General features: G+C 41.6%; 1 protein-coding gene across 2 annotated transcripts; it reads right to left on the bottom strand.

Moving 5' to 3' along the window:
• Window positions 1-1,477: 1,477 nt before the first annotated feature.
• Window positions 1,478-18,864, bottom strand: LOC124287933 (40S ribosomal protein S15a). 2 transcript variants are annotated; one of them, XM_046724428.1, is made up of 5 exons: window positions 18,840-18,864; window positions 15,564-15,704; window positions 6,291-6,370; window positions 3,454-3,539; window positions 1,478-1,652 (listed from the first exon to the last, which is right to left on the bottom strand). In XM_046724428.1, the coding sequence occupies exons 2-5, from the start codon at window positions 15,694-15,696 to the stop codon at window positions 1,559-1,561; spliced, it is 393 nt and encodes a 130-aa protein (XP_046580384.1). In that variant the 5' UTR covers window positions 15,697-15,704; window positions 18,840-18,864; the 3' UTR covers window positions 1,478-1,558. The 2 variants fall into 2 exon arrangements, with proteins under 2 accessions (XP_046580384.1, XP_046580383.1); XM_046724427.1 differs by lacking the exon at window positions 18,840-18,864 and adding an exon at window positions 18,752-18,773.
• Window positions 18,865-18,995: the final 131 nt, after the last annotated feature.

Below are 18,995 nucleotides of genomic sequence, written 5' to 3'. Positions count from 1 at the left end.
TTCATATTCCCTTCAAATACACAGAGGGGCAGTGCCCCTAACATAGATATACCACCCCACACGTTAACTTTCGGACTGTACTTTGGGCGCTGATACAAAGGTTTTTCAGTTTGTTTGGTCCAGAATTTCAGTGTATTAGGAAACAGCCACAAAGAACTTTCATCTGAGAAAATCACATCGTCCCAGTTAAAATTTCTATGCTGTAAGCACCAGTTCAACCGTCGCTCCTTTTGTTCAGGTTTCATGATGGGTGATGGAATTCCTCGACTTCTCTGCCAACCCATTGCATGCAACTCAGTTCTAATTGTCTCCTTACAGACAGCCACAGTTCCTCTATCAATCATATCCGGCCTTAAGTTTTCTAAACTCCTTCGTTTGTTCTTAGAAACAAGAATACCAAGCCGCCTCCTGTCACCGAAGGCCAATTTTCTGAGCCTACCTACGCCTCCCTGGTGCTCAATGTACCATATCCATTTGCAATATTTGTCAAAACACGATAAACAGTGGACAAAGGGATGCCTGTTCTACTTGAAATCACTTCAGCTGATCTGATGTCCTTGTTAAAATACTCTAAAATCAACTTCCTCTTCTCTAAGTCATCCATACTGAGGATCACTGAAAATGTCATCTGCTAGCAAGTAAACAAAGGGGGATAACTCTTCACAAACTAATGAAAAAGGATTAACGGAGTTGTCTCTCTTGAATGAAACCAATCACTTGATAGCTGGTCAAGGTTGTTTATACTAGAAATCCAATTAAACATATTCCTAAAATTCTCAATAATTTCTGGTCATACTATACTCGTGATAGGCAGTCAATGTGTTAAACACCTCGAATACCATAGGGATATTCCACCATTTGAAAACTGTTTGTCCTTCAACTCTGCATACATTTCTGCTTACATTAATAGTCGGAGGTAGATCCACTCTGGGTGCAATTATCAAACATTCATTTTTCTGATCATATGAACATGGGCCTCTTAAAATACATCAGCAGACAGCAGGTAAATGTTTGATGTGGTTTTGGGGCAGCCATATTGGATTACTGAGTATGTAATTTAAATTTATGTTGTCTTTGGTAGGTCTTCAAAAACCTACTTCCTTGTATCTACTGAAGGGAATGTCTACCAACCTTTGGGAAATTGTCTCCTTACAAAACATATGAAACTAAGGTCTGTTCATGATGGCTGCCGTGGTTCAGATGTATTATCTCATATGGCTTATCCTGGTTTAGTTCATCTGAAGTAATTACCAACACTTTTCACATAACTATGAAAGAGGTGAAGGCAATATGCAGTACTCAGCAACTGTTCAACAACTGGGGAGCACCAGCAGACAATCTAACACTAACTAGACATGTGACACCCACCCATGACATGGCTGTCCTCCACCAAAACTGTGGCCTCTCAAATATACACTGGTTCGAGAGCACATAAAATCATCTCTAGTTACCATGGAACAAACTATCAAAACCAGTATTTTTCCCCAACCATTTATTTCTGTGCATACATGGAAGGGTCACCCAAATTGGCAGAGTCTCTTTTCCATTTATGTGATCACTAGAAGAAGAAGCCCAGTATCTTCCCTCCCAAGTGTTTCCTCCTGGCCTCTTCATGGTCCATGATTCCCCCGGACGTGGTCAGGATAAGAAAACTGGAACAACATAATCAGCAAGATCATAACACAGTCAAAAATAAACACTTGATAAATCACATGCCTTAACTACAAACTGTCAACTGATCTAAGGCCAATATAACCACAAGTTACTGTTTGACCCCATTGAAACAAGTCTTCAGGCCAGACCAATTATATTTCTTGTTTTACCGATCCGCTGGTCATATTTTTCAACAATAAGAAAAAAAAATTAAAATGTATTTTCCCCGCTCAAAAAATAAAGTCCTAATGTTTGTAGTGGCCAAAACTGTAAACTTACAAGAAACATTTTTTTAAATTGTATTTTGCCTCATATACACTTCATAAATTGCCAAAAGTAAAATAGTTTTAGTATTTAGAAGGAATATTACTTTGATGGGGGAATTTCTTTTTTTTTTCCCTCCTGCCTTTAGGTTTTCTGAGGACAGAAATCCGTAAAACAAGAAATATAATTGGTCTGGCCTCAGTTAGGATTTTTTGTATTTCCTTTCCTTTGGAAAAACAGTTATTCAGTATGTCACTGACATGTGCTTTTTCTACAGGTTCTGATTTGCACTTGTGGCATAAAATATGGACAACACCAGGATGGTACTTGTCACTGCAAATAACTGGTCCAGACCAGACAATCCAGTGATTCATATGAGAAATAACTCACATAGATGGGCTATCAAGTAAGTTACAGAGTGAACAAGTCACATCCAATATCAAGCATTGGTTCAAGCCCTTAACTGCCATGGGAGAAGGATCACCATGGTGAAAATTAGCTATGGTGCAACTCATTGTCAAGAAAAACACGGTGGGTAGGGGAGGAGGTGGGTAGGTGAGGTGAGGGGGGAGGGGGGGAAAAGGAGTCATCAGGAGATGACACACCCACTTTCTTGTGCAATGTGGAAATAGTTAAGCTACTTATACACAACATCTGGCAGTCTGGCCATTGACTTCAAAGAAGAAGAAAAATGTGTCAATATGAGGTTTCTTTAGCTTGTTATGCTGTTCGTAAATCTGGTCACTATCAAAGTGAAATTTGCAATAAAACTTCAGTAGACAAGGCTCAGAAATTCAATCATAATTGTGTACTGGATGCAAGATAGCGTTTCTTATACAGAGAATAAGATTACATTACAAAATATGCCATTGCAATGAACACTTTGTTAAATGACAGAACTAATGTTCATACTCCAGTATGTATTTGTCAATGTGCTGGTTCAGGTTTTTTGTGCTATGATAATATCTGTGTTGAGAAGAAAAGCAAAGAGTGTCATAAACGTGTGTTATGCACACACTGTAGTCAAAAACTGTATTTGAGAATACTGTTTAATATTTCAAGTAATATATGTATTTTGTGGTATTTTTATGATCATAATTTACCTAATCATTGTTTCATATCACGCAAGAGTAGTAAACATAGTGGGTAGTGAAAACACACCTGCATCTATAATTTAATCAGACAGTTACCTGGTTGCTGGCAGGAATACAGGATAACATGAAGTTCGACTTTGTGATTTACTACTGTATGAAAGCTTGGTTGTCCTGCCTGAAGAGTTACCATGGTGACCATCACAAGTTGCTTCCAATTGGATGATGGGACAAGGTTATCAGTATTGTACATAGCAGGGAATAAGTCATGTGAAAAAAGGAAAAACAAAACAGAAAGGGCAAAAAGTCTGTGTGCCTGTCGTAAGTGCTTCATAGAAGTTGATCATGTAACACAAATGATGCAACCACACAGCGTTCTTATTTTTTAAAAACATTTTGTTCATTAAGACTTGCTCTCCAGTGGAATTGGGCAACAAGCACCTACCCAAACTGTCTTGATGGCAGTAGATTTGTTGTCCACTTCTCCATATCACGAAGGGCAATGTCAAATCGTGGACTGATCACACCACACTGAATAACAAAAATATCACTGATATAAGAGACCTCACTGAACAGAACCTTACCCAGCACTGAGCCGTTTGTCCACACAAATCTATATCTTAAACAAATCAATGATATGTCACAAATTTAATTTGCACAATTTAATGACAATTCATCCTTAATATGCAAGATTGTGTGTAAGTTGTGTTCCTCTTCACTCACAACTGCTGGAGGTGAGGTGAAATGGGGTTTAACGTCGTACTATAGAATATTTCACTCATATGACGACGTGCATGCGTGTATGTGTGGCTGCTTGCACTAGCCCAGACTTAACTCTTTCAACACCAGTCAACCAGAGGTATTTACTGCCATGACACCGAGTTCCCAGAGACTCTAAGGTCACAGATGAAGCCTATGTTTATGAAGGAAATTATAAGCTTGTAAAACGTTATTGCTACTACATCTCATACACCATTTAAAAGATCTAATCCCACTGTTGATAAATATGAAGTTTATTTTTATAATGTTATTCAAATAATACAACTACAACTTAAATAGATATATTTTTGTAATGAAAATGCAAGCTTACATTTATAATGTCCAGATAAACCATGAAAGAAGCAAAAACTATCGCATCTTTTTCGATTTGTAACATGCCATAACATGGCAGTGCCTTTTTCTTTTATATTTTCATTTTTACGTAATCAGAAAATTATTATAAAAAGATTTCTTAAATAATATGTATGGTCTCCTATTTCCCGATATCAGTGGCTTTCCGCTCAGTAACATGACACAACAGCGGAAAATATCTCCGTTTTCGAAGCTTCGTATGAATAACATGGGAGGCGAATCGATTGATGTTGGGTATCGTTCCAAAGCTCTGAACATCATCACTGTACCCTTGCCGAGAGTATTTTCACAGTTGTAAGAAGCGATTTTAATGGATAAAGATTGGTTTCTAACAGCAGAGGCGGGACACAACTGCTGGACATCAAGGCAATGTGTACAGCAGAGGCAGGACACAACTGCTGGACATCAAGGCAATGTGTACAGCAGAGGCAGGACACAACTGCTGGACATCAAGGCAATGTGTACAGCAGAGGCAGGACACAACTGCTGGACATCAAGGCAATGTGTACAGCAGAGGCAGGACACAACTGCTGGACATCAAGGCAATGTGTACAGCAGAGGCAGGACACAACTGCTGGACATCAAGGCAATGTGTACAGCAGAGGCAGGACACAACTGCTGGACATCAAGGCAATGTGTACAGCAGAGGCAGGACACAACTGCTGGACATCAAGGCAATGTGTACAGCAGAGGCAGGACACAACAACTGCTGGACATCAAGGCAATGTGTACAGCAGAGGCAGGCACACAACTGCTGGACATCAAGGCAATGTGGACAGCAGAGGGCACAACTGCTGGACACAACTGCTGGACATCAAGGCAATGTGTACAGCAGAGGCAGGACACAACTGCTGGACATCAAGGCAATGTGTACAGCAGAGGCAGACACAACTGCTGGACATCAAGGCAATGTGTACAGCAGAGGCAGGACACAACTGCTGGACATCAAGGCAATGTGGACAGCAGAGGCAGGACACAACTGCTGGACATCAAGGCAATGTGGACAGCAGAGGCAGCAGACACAACTGCTGGACATCAAGGCAATGTGTACAGCAGAGGCAGGACACAACTGCTGGACATCAAGGCAATGTGTACAGCAGAGGCAGGACACAACTGCTGGACATCAAGGCAATGTGGACAGCAGAGGCAGCACACAACTGCTGGACATCAAGGCAATGTGTACAGCAGAGGCAGGAACAACTGCTGGACATCAAGGCAATGTGGACAGCAGAGGCAGCACACAACTGCTGGACATCAAGGCAATGTGTACAGCAGAGGCAGCACACAACTGCTGGACATCAAGGCAATGTGGACAGCAGAGGCAGCACACAACTGCTGGACTGACTGACTGACTGAGTTTTGGTTTTTACACCGCTTTTAGCAATATTCCAGCAACATCACGGCGGGCACAACTGCTGGACATCAAGGCAATGTGTACAGCAGAGGCAGCGCACAACTGCTGGACATCAAGGCAATGTGTACAGCAGAGGCAGCACACAACTGCTGGACATCAAGGCAATGTGGACAGCAGAGGCAGCACACAACTGCTGGACATCAAGGCAATGTGGACAGCAGAGGCAGCACACAACTGCTGGACATCAAGGCAATGTGGACAGCAACAAGACATCAAGGCAATGTGGACAGCAGCAACACAACTGCTGGACATCAAGGCAATGTGGACAGCAGAGGCAGCACACAACTGCTGGACATCAAGGCACTGCACACAACTGACTGAGTTTTGGTTTTAGCAAGAGGCAGCACACAAACTGCTTCAAGGCAATATTCCAGCAACATCACGGCGGGCACAACTGCTGGACATCAAGGCAATGTGTACAGCAGAGGCAGCGCACAACTGCTGGACATCAAGGCAATGTGTACAGCACAGGCAGCTATATGGAAAGGCCATAAATTGACAATGGAAAGAATCACCAAGGAAATTTTAACATTTCCGCTACTAAAATATGAGAGCTCATTCCCTTAGTACACATTGCTTTCCCTCTCACTTGAACAAGAACTTCTTTCACAGGCTAGAGTGAGCGAGTGAGGGGAGTGATTATTGCTTAATGCTACATGAACAATTTTGTAGCTATTCTTGGCGAAAGAAACAGTGACTTCCACATATTGATGATACAAAAGGACACTCCAACTTACTTTGTTTAATCTTCCTGTGAGGTTCACTACAATTTTTCCGCCTCGATGATCATCAACGATCTCAAATTCACCAATGTACCCTGCAAAATAAAAATACGGACCTTGTAGCATGTTACTGAACAAACAGCAGTGTATTTACAGCAACAATGTCTTTGTCACTGATTCTTGCCACTTATGTTCTCAGCTGGCATACTTTAACTTCCTATTATATACTTTCACTGGAATCAGTCACTGAAATAGTAAGGAATAAACTTTCCCAGCACTGATTACCTCCCATCTTGGGCAGTCATCGAAGTTCAAACTACCCACTGCCATGACAAGCTGATGAAGTATGAACTACCACACTTCATGGCAAGTAGACAGTACCAACTACTTCATGTCATGGCAAGTAGACAGTACCAACTACTTCATGTCATGACAAGTAGACAATACCAACTACTTCACATCATGGCAAGTAGACAGTACCAACTACTTCACGTCATGACAAGTAGACAATACCAACTACTTCACATCATGGCAAGTAGACAGTACCAACTACTTCATGGCAAGTAGACAGCACCAACTACTTCACGTCATGACAAGTAGACAGTACCAACTACTTCACGTCATGGCAAGTAGACAGTACCAACTACTTCATGTCATGACAAGTAGACAATACCAACTACTTCACATCATGGCAAGTAGACAGTACCAACTACTTCACGTCATGACAAGTAGACAATACCAACTACTTCACATCATGGCAAGTAGACAGTACCAACTACTTCATGGCAAGTAGACAGCACCAACTACTTCACGCCATGACAAGTAGACAGTACCAACTACTTCACGTCATGACAAGTAGACAGTACCAACTACTTCACGTCATGGCAAGTAGACAGTACCAACTACTTCACGTCATGACAAGTAGACAGTACCAACTACTTCACGTCATGACAAGTAGACCGTACCAACTACTTCACGTCATGACAAGTAGACAGCACCAACTACTTCACGTCATGACAAGTAGACAGTACCAACTACTTCACGTCATGACAAGTAGACAGCACCAACTACTTCACGTCATGGCAAGTAGACAGTACCAACTACTTCACGTCATGACAAGTAGACAGCACCAACTACTTCACGTCATGACAAGTAGACAGCACCAACTACTTCATGGCAAGTAGACAGTACCAACTACTTCACGCCATGGCAAGTAGACAGTACCAACTACTTCACGTCATGGAGAGTAGACAGCACCAACTACTTCATGGCAAGTAGACAGTACCAACTACTTCATGCCAAGTAGACAGTACCAACTACTTCATGGCAAGTAGACAGTACCAACTACTTCACGCCATGGCAAGTAGACAGTACCAACTACTTCACGTCATGGCAAGTAGACAGTACCAACTACTTCATGGCAAGTAGACAGTACCAACTACTTCATGGCAAGTAGACAGTACCAACTACTTCACGTCATGACAAGTAGACAGTACCAACTACTTCACGCCATGGCAAGTAGACAGTACCAACTACTTCATGGCAAGTAGACAGTACCAACTACTTCATGGCAAGTAGACAGTACCAACTACTTCACGTCATGACAAGTAGACAATACCAACTACTTCACGCCATGGCAAGTAGACAGTACCAACTACTTCACGTCATGACAAGTAGACAGTACCAACTACTTCACGTCATGGCAAGTAGACAGTACCAACTACTTCATGGCAAGTAGACAGTACCAACTACTTCATGGCAAGTAGACAGTACCAACTACTTCACGCCATGGCAAGTAGACAGTACCAACTACTTCATGGCAAGTAGACAGCACCAACTACTTCATGGCAAGTAGACAGTACCAACTACTTCATGGCAAGTAGACAGTACCAACTACTTCACGTCATGACAAGTAGACAGTACCAACTACTTCACGTCATGGCAAGTAGACAGTACCAACAACTTCATGGCAAGTAGACAGTACCAACTACTTCACGTCATGACAAGTAGACAGTACCAACTACTTCACGTCATGACAAGTAGACAGTACCAACTACTTCACGTCATGGCAAGTAGACAGTACCAACTACTTCATGGCAAGTAGACAGTACCAACTACTTCACGCCATGGCAAGTAGACAGTACCAACTACTTCATGGCAAGTAGACAGTACCAACTACTTCATGGCAAGTAGACAGTACCAACTACTTCACGCCATGGCAAGTAGACAGTACCAACTACTTCATGGCAAGTAGACAGCACCAACTACTTCACGTCATGGCAAGTAGACAGCACCAACTACTTCACGTCATGGCAAGTAGACAGTACCAACTACTTCACGTCATGGCAAGTAGACAGTACCAACTACTTCATGGCAAGTAGACAGCACCAACTACTTCATGGCAAGTAGACAGTACCAACTACTTCACGCCATGGCAAGTAGACAGTACCAACTACTTCACGCCATGGCAAGTAGACAGTACCAACTACTTCACGTCATGACAAGTAGACAGTACCAACTACTTCACGTCATGACAAGTAGACAGTACCAACTACTTCACGTCATGACAAGTAGACAGCACCAACTACTTCACGTCATGACAGGTAGACAGTACCAACTACTTCACGTCATGACAAGTAGACAGCACCAACTACTTCACGTCATGGCAAGTAGACAGTACCAACTACTTCATGGCAAGTAGACAGTACCAACTACTTCACGCCATGGCAAGTAGACAGTACCAACTACTTCACGTCATGGCAAGTAGACAGCACCAACTACTTCATGGCAAGTAGACAGCACCAACTACTTCACGTCATGGCAAGTAGACAGCACCAACTACTTCACGTCATGGCAAGTAGACAGTACCAACTACTTCACGTCATGGCAAGTAGACAGTACCAACTACTTCATGGCAAGTAGACAGCACCAACTACTTCACACCATGGCAAGTAGACAGTACCAACTACTTCATGGCAAGTAGACAGCACCAACTACTTCACGCCATGGCAAGTAGACAGTACCAACTACTTCATGGCAAGTAGACAGCACCAACTACTTCACGTCATGACAGGTAGACAGTACCAACTACTTCACGTCATGGCAAGTAGACAGTACCAACTACTTCACGCCATGGCAAGTAGACAGTACCAACTACTTCAAGTCATGGCAAGTAGACAGTACCAACTACTTCACGTCATGGCAAGTAGACAGTACCAACTACTTCACGTCATGACAAGTAGACAGTACCAACTACTTCACATCATGACAAGTAGACAGTACCAACTACTTCACGTCATGGCAAGTAGACAGCACCAACTACTTCATGGCAAGTAGACAGTACCAACTACTTCATGGCAAGTAGACAGTACCAACTACTTCACGTCATGACAAGTAGACAGTACCAACTACTTCACATCATGACAAGTAGACAGTACCAACTACTTCACGTCATGGCAAGTAGACAGCACCAACTACTTCATGGCAAGTAGACAGTACCAACTACTTCATGGCAAGTAGACAGTACCAACTACTTCACGCCATGGCAAGTAGACAGTACCAACTACTTCATGGCAAGTAGACAGCACCAACTACTTCATGGCAAGTAGACAGTACCAACTACTTCATGGCAAGTAGACAGCACCAACTACTTCATGGCAAGTAGACAGTACCAACTACTTCACGTCATGGCAAGTAGACAGTACCAACTACTTCATGGCAAGTAGACAGTACCAACTACTTCATGGCAAGTAGACAGAACCAACTACTTCACGCAACTTCTTCATGGCAAGTAGACAGTACCAACTACTTCACGCCATGGCAAGTAGACAGTACCAACTACTTCATGGCAAGTAGACAGTACCAACTACTTCATGGCAAGTAGACAGTACCAACTACTTCATGGCAAGTAGACAGTACCAACTACTTCACGTCATGGCAAGTAGACAGTACCAACTACTTCACGCCATGACAAGTAGACAGTACCAACTACTTCACGTCATGGCAAGTAGACAGTACCAACTACTTCACGCCATGGCAAGTAGACCGTACCAACTACTTCACATCATGGCAAGTAGACAGTACAATACAAACTACCACACTTCATGGCAAGTAGACAGTACCAACTACTTTCATGGCAAGTAGACAGTACCAAACTTCTTCACGTCATGGCAAGTAGACAGCACCAACTACTTCATGGCAAGTAGACAGTACCAACTACTTCATGGCAAGTAGACAGTACCAACTACTTCACGCCATGGCAAGTAGACAGTACCAACTACTTCATGGCAAGTAGACAGCACCAACTACTTCATGGCAAGTAGACAGTACCAACTACTTCATGGCAAGTAGACAGCACCAACTACTTCATGGCAAGTAGACAGTACCAACTACTTCACGTCATGGCAAGTAGACAGTACCAACTACTTCATGGCAAGTAGACAGTACCAACTACTTCATGGCAAGTAGACAGAACCAACTACTTCACGCTATGGCAAGTAGACAGTACCAACTACTTCACGTCATGGCAAGTAGACAGTACCAACTACTTCATGGCAAGTAGACAGTACCAACTACTTCATGGCAAGTAGACAGTACCAACTACTTGATGGCAAGTAGACAGTACCAACTACTTCACGTCATGGCAGTAGACAGTACCAACTACTTCACGTCATGACAAGTAGACAGTACCAACTACTTCACGTCATGGCAAGTAGACAGTACCAACTACTTCACGCCATGGCAAGTAGACCGTACCAACTACTTCACGTCATGGCAAGTAGACAATACCAACTACCACACTTCATGGCAAGTAGACAGTACCAACTACTTCACGCCATGGCAAGTAAACAGTACCAACTACTTCACGTCATGGCAAGTAGACAGTACCAACTACTTCATGGCAAGTAGACAGTACCAACTACTTCATGGCAAGTAGACAGCACCAACTACTTCATGGCAAGTAGACAGCACCAACTACTTCATGGCAAGTAGACAGTACCAACTACTTCATGGCAAGTAGACAGTACCAACTACTTCACGCCATGGCAAGTAGACAGTACCAACTACTTCACGTCATGGCAAGTAGACAGTACCAACTACATCATGGCAAGTAGACAGTACCAACTACTTCATGGCAAGTAGACAGTACCAACTACTTCACGCCATGGCAAGTAGACAGTACCAACTACTTCACGCCATGGCAAGTAGACAGTACCAACTACGTCATGGCAAGTAGACAGTACCAACTACTTCACGCCATGGCAAGTAGACAGTACCAACTACTTCACGTCATGGCAAGTAGACAGTACCAACTACTTCACGCCATGGCAAGTAGACAGTACCAACTACTTCACGCCATGGCAAGTAGACAGTAGACCAACTACCAACTACATCATGGCAAGTAGACAGTACCAACTACTTCATGGCAAGTAGACAGTACCAACTACTTCACGCCATGGCAAGTAGACAGTACCAACTACTTCACGTCATGGCAAGTAGACAGTACCAACTACTTCACGCCATGGCAAGTAGACAGTACCAACTACTTCACGTCATGGCAAGTAGACAGTAGAAGTAGACAGTACCAACTACTTCACGCCATGGCAAGTAGACAGTACCAACTACTTCACATAATGGCAAGTAGACAGTACCAACTACTTGTGCTTCATGGCATGGCAAGTAGACAGTACCAACTACTTCACGCCATGGCAAGTAGACAGTACCAACTACTTCATGGCAAGTAGACAGTACCAACTACTTCATGGCAAGTAGACAGTACCAACTACTTCACGCCATGGCAAGTAGACAGTACCAACTACTTCATGGCAAGTAGACAGTACCAACTACTTCATGGCAAGTAGACAGTACCAACTACTTCACGCCATGGCAAGTAGACAGTACCAACTACTTCATGGCAAGTAGACAGTACCAACTACTTCACTTCATGGCAAGTAGACAGTACCAACTACTTCATGGCGAGTCATGGCAAGTAGACGAGTACCAACTACTTCATGGCAAGTAGACAGTACCAACTACTTCATGGCAAGTAGACAGTACCACTACTTCACGCCATGGCAAGTAGACAGTACCAACTACTTCACGCCATGGCAAGTAGACAGTACCAACTACTTCATGGCAAGTAGACAGTACCAACTACTTCACGTCATGGCAAGTAGACAGTACCAACTACTTCACGCCATGGCAAGTAGACAGTACCAACTACTTCACGTCATGGCAAGTAGACAGTACCAACTACTTCATGGCAAGTAGACAGTACCAACTACTTCACGTCATGGCAAGTAGACAGTACCAACTACTTCATGCCAAGTAGACAGTACCAACTACTTCACGTCATGGCAAGTAGACAGTACCAACTACTTCACGTCATGGCAAGTAGACAGTACCAACTACTTCATGGCAAGTAGACAGTACCAACTACTTCACGTCATGGCAAGTAGACAGTACCAACTACTTCACGTCATGGCAAGTAGACAGTACCAACTACTTCACGTCATGGCAAGTAGACAGCACCAACTACTTCATGGCAAGTAGACAGTACCAACTACTTCATGGCAAGTAGACAGCACCAACTACTTCATGGCAAGTAGACAGTACCAACTACTTCACGTCATGGCAAGTTGACAGTACCAACTAAGCATTGTCATTGGCAAGTAGACAGCAGGGCTCCAGATAATTATTTTGACCCGGAGTATTTCACTCCTAAAATTAAAATCGAGGGGTAAAATAGGGAATGGAAATAAATGGAGGAGTATTTCACAGGTTGCATGGTTATATTACTTTTCCTTGCTAATTGAAACAGTTTTCCTTTAAAAAAACAACTAGACGAGTTTCTTCGTTCAGGGCTCCAGATAACTTTTGGGGGTGTGAGTGTACTTACACATCATATTGCAAGTGGAGGTGTACTGAGAATTTTGAAGGAGTACTGACATGTTTTTGTGTGAGCGAGTTGGTGATGTGATTTGTCAGGACGATTCATCGATCACTATTTCCAACCATGTATTTGTATTTGAAGACGCGTGAGAAATAACTGAGCGACCATGTAATGCGCGAAATGTCAGGTCCGACTGGATATAAATAGGAACAGTGAAGTTTTTAGCCAATCGAAAAATAGTGACGCATATCGTTGCATGGCAACGCAAGTGATTCCTACTGTCGGGGTTTCCTCATGTGTCAAATCGTGTTTCGCAAAAGAAACTTGACAAGTATTTATCCAAATAGATTTCCATTTGCACGATACGCACGGAAATTAAATGTTAGACGTACAGAGATATTTATGTGCGTACACGATACGCTTGAAATCTTATATTATGTCGTACTTAATTGATTTTGAGGAGTAAATTACGCCTGTACGCCCCTTATCTGTAGCCCTGTTCGTTAGTAATTCTTACTGAAGATGACAGGAAATATATGACAATGTGCGTAGAGCTATTGTGCATTAAATGTTTTCCTATGCTGGTTTAAGGCCATCACATAATGGAGATCAAACGGAAAAACTCGACAATCTTTGCATCAATACAGACAACCAACACTATTCAAGATCTTAAGATTGGATGTGTAGGACTGAAACAATATTTTGACAGGTTTGGTTCATGCATGTAAACAAAACCTGACTCCAATTCTGACAAAGTTATGTGTATCTTTCACTCACTGATTTGACTTTTCATGTGTATATCTGAATTATCCATGCGTAAATAACCTAGTGTCATGGCAAGTACACAGTACCATTTACCTAACCTACTGTCGTGGAGAGTAGACTGTACCATTTACCTAACCTACTGTCATGGAGAGTAGACTGTACCATTTACCTAACCTGTCGTGGAGAGTAGACTGTACCATCTACCTAACCTACTGTCATGGAGAGTAGACTGTACCATTTACCTAACCTACTGTCATGGAGAGTAGACAGTACCATCTACCTAACCTACTGTCGTGGAGAGTAGACTGTACCATTTACCTAACCTACTGTCGTGGAGAGTAGACTGTACCATTTACCTAACCTACTGTCATGGAGAGTAGACTGTACCATTTACCTAACCTGTCGTGGAGAGTAGACTGTACCATCTACCTAACCTACTGTCATGGAGAGTAGACTGTACCATTTACCTAACCTACTGTCATGGAGAGTAGACTGTACCATTTACCTAACCTGTCGTGGAGAGTAGACTGTACCATCTACCTAACCTACTGTCATGGAGAGTAGACTGTACCATTTACCTAACCTACTGTCGTGGAGAGTAGACTGTACCATTTACCTAACCTACTGTCATGGAGAGTAGACTGTACCATTTACCTAACCTGTCGTGGAGGGAGTAGACTGTACCATCTACCTAACCTACTGTCGTGGAGAGTAGACTGTACCATTTACCTAACCTACTGTCGTGGAGAGTAGACTGTACCATTTACCTAACCTACTGTCATGGAGAGTAGACTGTACCATCTACCTAACCTACTGTCATGGAGAGTAGACTGTACCATTTACCTAACCTACTGTCATGGAGAGTAGACTGTACCATTTACCTAACCTACTGTCATGGAGAGTAGACTGTACCATTTACCTAACCTGTCGTGGAGAGTAGACTGTACCATCTACCTAACCTACTGTCATGGAGAGTAGACTGTACCAATTACCTAACCTACTGTCATGGAGAGTAGACTGTACCATCTACCTAACCTACTGTCATGGAGAGTAGACTGTACCATTTACCTAACCTACTGTCATGGAGAGTAGACTGTACCATTTACCTAACCTACTGTCATGGAGAGTAGACTGTACCATTTACCTAACCTACTGTCATGGAGAGTAGACTGTACCATTTACCTAACCTACTGTCATGGAGAGTAGACTGTACCATTTACCTAACCTACTGTCATGGAGAGTAGACTGTACCATCTACCTAACCTACTGTCATGGAGAGTAGAAAGTACCATCCACTTAATCTACTGTCATGGCAAGTAGATGGTACCATCTATCTAATCTACTGTCATGGCAAGTTTGTGTTGTTTCATGCCATACTCAGTAATATGCCAGCTATAAGGCGGCGGTCTGAAAATAATGAAGTCTGGACAAAACATTCCAGTGATCAACATTATGAGCATCAATCTACGCAGTTGAGATCCATACAACACGTCAACCAGCCTGACCACCTCATCCCCTTAGATGCCTCTTACGACAAACATGGGTTGCTGAAGACCCATTTCGAAGCTGGGTCTTCATGTGTATCATGGCAAGTAGATTACCTTCTGTTATGAATGGCTCGAGTTACATACCATGTTTCATCATGACGGTGAGGAAACGGACAATCACTTTGGAGCAAGGCCTGATGAGCACTTGTCTCTTGCCACGCTTCTCAGCTTTAAAGATGGAATTTAGAGCATCCGCCAACACGTTCATGCGAACCATTTTGATGCCTGAAAGAAATGAAAATTCACATTCATTTTTATACATCTGAGAGTTGGTATTTCGATGGCAAGCTTGAAATTCCACTAAAATCAACTACTCCATTCCATCATGAATTCAAGCATGTGACCCACACATATGTTGAAGGTGACAAATTCTAACCAGGAAAACGAACAGGGACTGAGACCTTGAAAGATCATCACTTTCCTTTGTAAAACGTAAATATGCCAAACACAAAAACACCTTGTAGGTGTCACATGTTACAATGAAAAACACCCAGGAATTTCACTTAGCAGGGATAAAAATTCTAAGTGTGCCTTATGGCACTGGACAAATTGTTTAGATGTGCCTTTCAGAAATCAAGTGTGCCCACATGTTTTTACTATTTAGAATAACTGACTGGCAATGATGATCATTTGAAATTTATTGTTAGTAAACAACAAATGTAACCTGCTTTCTGTTATCACTGATATGTCTTCTGTATAAATTGGCTTCCTTAAGCTTCATTTGTTCTGCTTTCCCAACACCTCTAATAGCTAAGAATTTTGTGACACTCGGGTTCACTTGTTCAATTTATCTAACATACACAATTTCTTCTTCAATAACTGAACTGTTAGTACTGCAATCACTCTAAATGAAAAAAACAACCAGATTTCTTTACATCATCCATCATAATTCCAGTGATTTCCTGGGCGATAAAGTCGATAAATGGTTTTGCTTTTTGTCTCTTGTGTAAGTGTTTCGTTTTGGGGATTAAATGACTAAAGGTGAGTCACGACTCTAAAATATTAGACATGCCATAAGGGCACTGTGAACATTTTTTATCCGTGCCATTTCAATTATTGATGAAATTATGATGGCAATACCTTCAACAAACACATTCATAGTAATTGTTAGTAATTGAGTCTCTTCAGACAAAAGTAAGCATGGTTATGATTGACGTGGTGAGTTGGATCTGAAGACACGACTGCACCACGATACATCAATGCATCAATACTTTTTCTGATACAATTATTGATACATTCAAAACTGTATCGATATTTAGTTTTGAAAGTATCGGTTTAAATATGTTTATGTATCGTTTACATTTTGCAATTGTATCATGTATTGTTGATGTTATGATAAATGATTATTTTTCATGCACAAAGATGGGAAATTAGAACTTTTTAATCTCGGAGAATAAAAATTGTTGATCTTTCCATGGAAAATGCTAAAATATGAAATATTAATGTTCAAAATGTTACTAAATTCATGCAATAATACCACAAAAATTGATATCATGATGCGTATCGAATCGTAACATGGGTATCGTGATACGTATCGATTCATTTTACTTATGTGTTGTGACATCCCTACTGCAAAACCATGTTATCAATGTTCTCATGCTTAGCTCTGGTGTAGACTGTAGGTGCTCTGTCTGTATTTTGTCTTTGAGTGGCATTTAGAAGATGGTGTGATGAACTACGGGGGAAATAAGTTGTATATCAAAGAACTTCATATCTACAAAAACAAATGACAAGAAATACAAGGTTATTTTATGGGAGAATATATCCTTGTGTATTCGGTTTTCGGTCATGTAAGGATTGTCGACCAACGTAACATTAAGTGCATAAATAAATCGATAATAAACAATCCTACCTCGTTTGTTTGTTATTTATTTATGATATTCAAATATCTGACGGATTAACCTCGTGTTTCACCCGCATAGCAGGCCTCGTAGTTCGCTACGCAAAGATCCTGAATGCGGAAGTGACGTCATCTGTTTTCGTTCACTTCATTGGTTCTCCGTAAAACACAAATCTAATAGCAGTATTCGTGCTATGCTGATATTTTTATAATATAAAGTTAATAAACATCCAGTCCAAAAAGAATATTTGTAATAGTTCCAATAATAATTATTAGAAACTATGGTCGTAATAATTTCATGTCAAAGTTTATCATGATGAGACTTCGCTAGTTACATCACATGTCCAGGCAGTTTTCACTCCTCCGGTTCGCGCTGACAAGGGCACCAAAACTCATCAGAAGATCTCACTACACATGCGGAGGTGCACAGCTTGAGGTGGACCCAATGACAGCATGCAGGATGAGTACACTGGGCCCATGACACAGAAATATATTAATTGCAGTTTCGAAAATTAAATGAGTATTTTGAAAAATCGTAATAAGAGATGACCCTATCCAGTTTCCATATATTTTTTTTACGACGGCAACGCCACGTAATATGTCACGGGATAATAATACGTCATACTATAAACAAGCAGACGACGCTATACTGAAAAGGTGGAGCTGACGATCTTTTAGATATGGCATTTTGATTACATGAAAATTTATGCATTAGTAAACTCAGTTCTAAAACGTAACATTTACGTGTGTTTGCAATCATGTACCTTACTAAATTTCACACGAAGCATTTTGTTAGTCAGAGCTGAAGCAGTCGACATCCTGCTAAAAATAACCTGTCTGGTGACGTAAAATCTCGCTAATAACCGCGAGAAATGAACACGCAAACGGCCGACCGAAAACAGATGATGAACGAAAACAGATGACTCGAGGATACTCTGTAAATTTCATCAAATATTAAAAGCATAAATTTGAATGCGTAACGTTCCCACTTACGGTTTGAGGCGATTTTTGCGAGACCGTTCTGACAAAGTTTAGGTTGAACGTTTTCAATCGACCTAGCACCCCTAACCTTACACTGACAGAGTTTGGTTTTACGCCGCTTTTAACAATATTCCAGCAACATCAGGGCTGCCTAACCTTACACGATAATAGATCCTCTATAAATAAATACGGCTGCTACACATCTTTGAATTAACAGATCCCTGGTTCACTGGTATGGCGAAGTTTTAAACAAGTGTGCCATTAGAGCAAATTGATCAACTTAGACACTTAATAGGAAGCATACACAGTCGAGTGCGTTGATGTCAATAAACATGAGGACCGATCATGCTTCGAGAAAGAGGGTAACGGAAGAAACCAGACAAGACCTTTAACATAGCACAGATAATAACATAAATTCAGACACTTTTCAAAACCACTGATATTGGTTTACACATTTTTCGTCTGGCTATGAAAAATAGGTGGTCATTTATTTCAGATTTCTCCGATTATATTGACAAACTATCTAGTTTTCGTTCTACCTCTAGAAGATGGCGGCTTGAAAAGACCGATTCGAGGCTGCTTCCGGGTGAACAGGGGTCACTTCCGGAAATTCTTATTTTCAACAAGTTCCCTCACTGAGAAGTATTCATGAAAAACAACAACTCCCAAAATCATTTCAACGATCAGATGTTATG

This window comes from Haliotis rubra, unplaced genomic scaffold (assembly GCF_003918875.1).
Source record: "Haliotis rubra isolate DU_JTF1 unplaced genomic scaffold, ASM391887v1 Scf409, whole genome shotgun sequence".
Taxonomy (NCBI): Eukaryota; Metazoa; Mollusca; class Gastropoda; order Lepetellida; family Haliotidae; genus Haliotis; species Haliotis rubra.
This window is presented reverse-complemented; position numbering and strand designations above follow the sequence as displayed.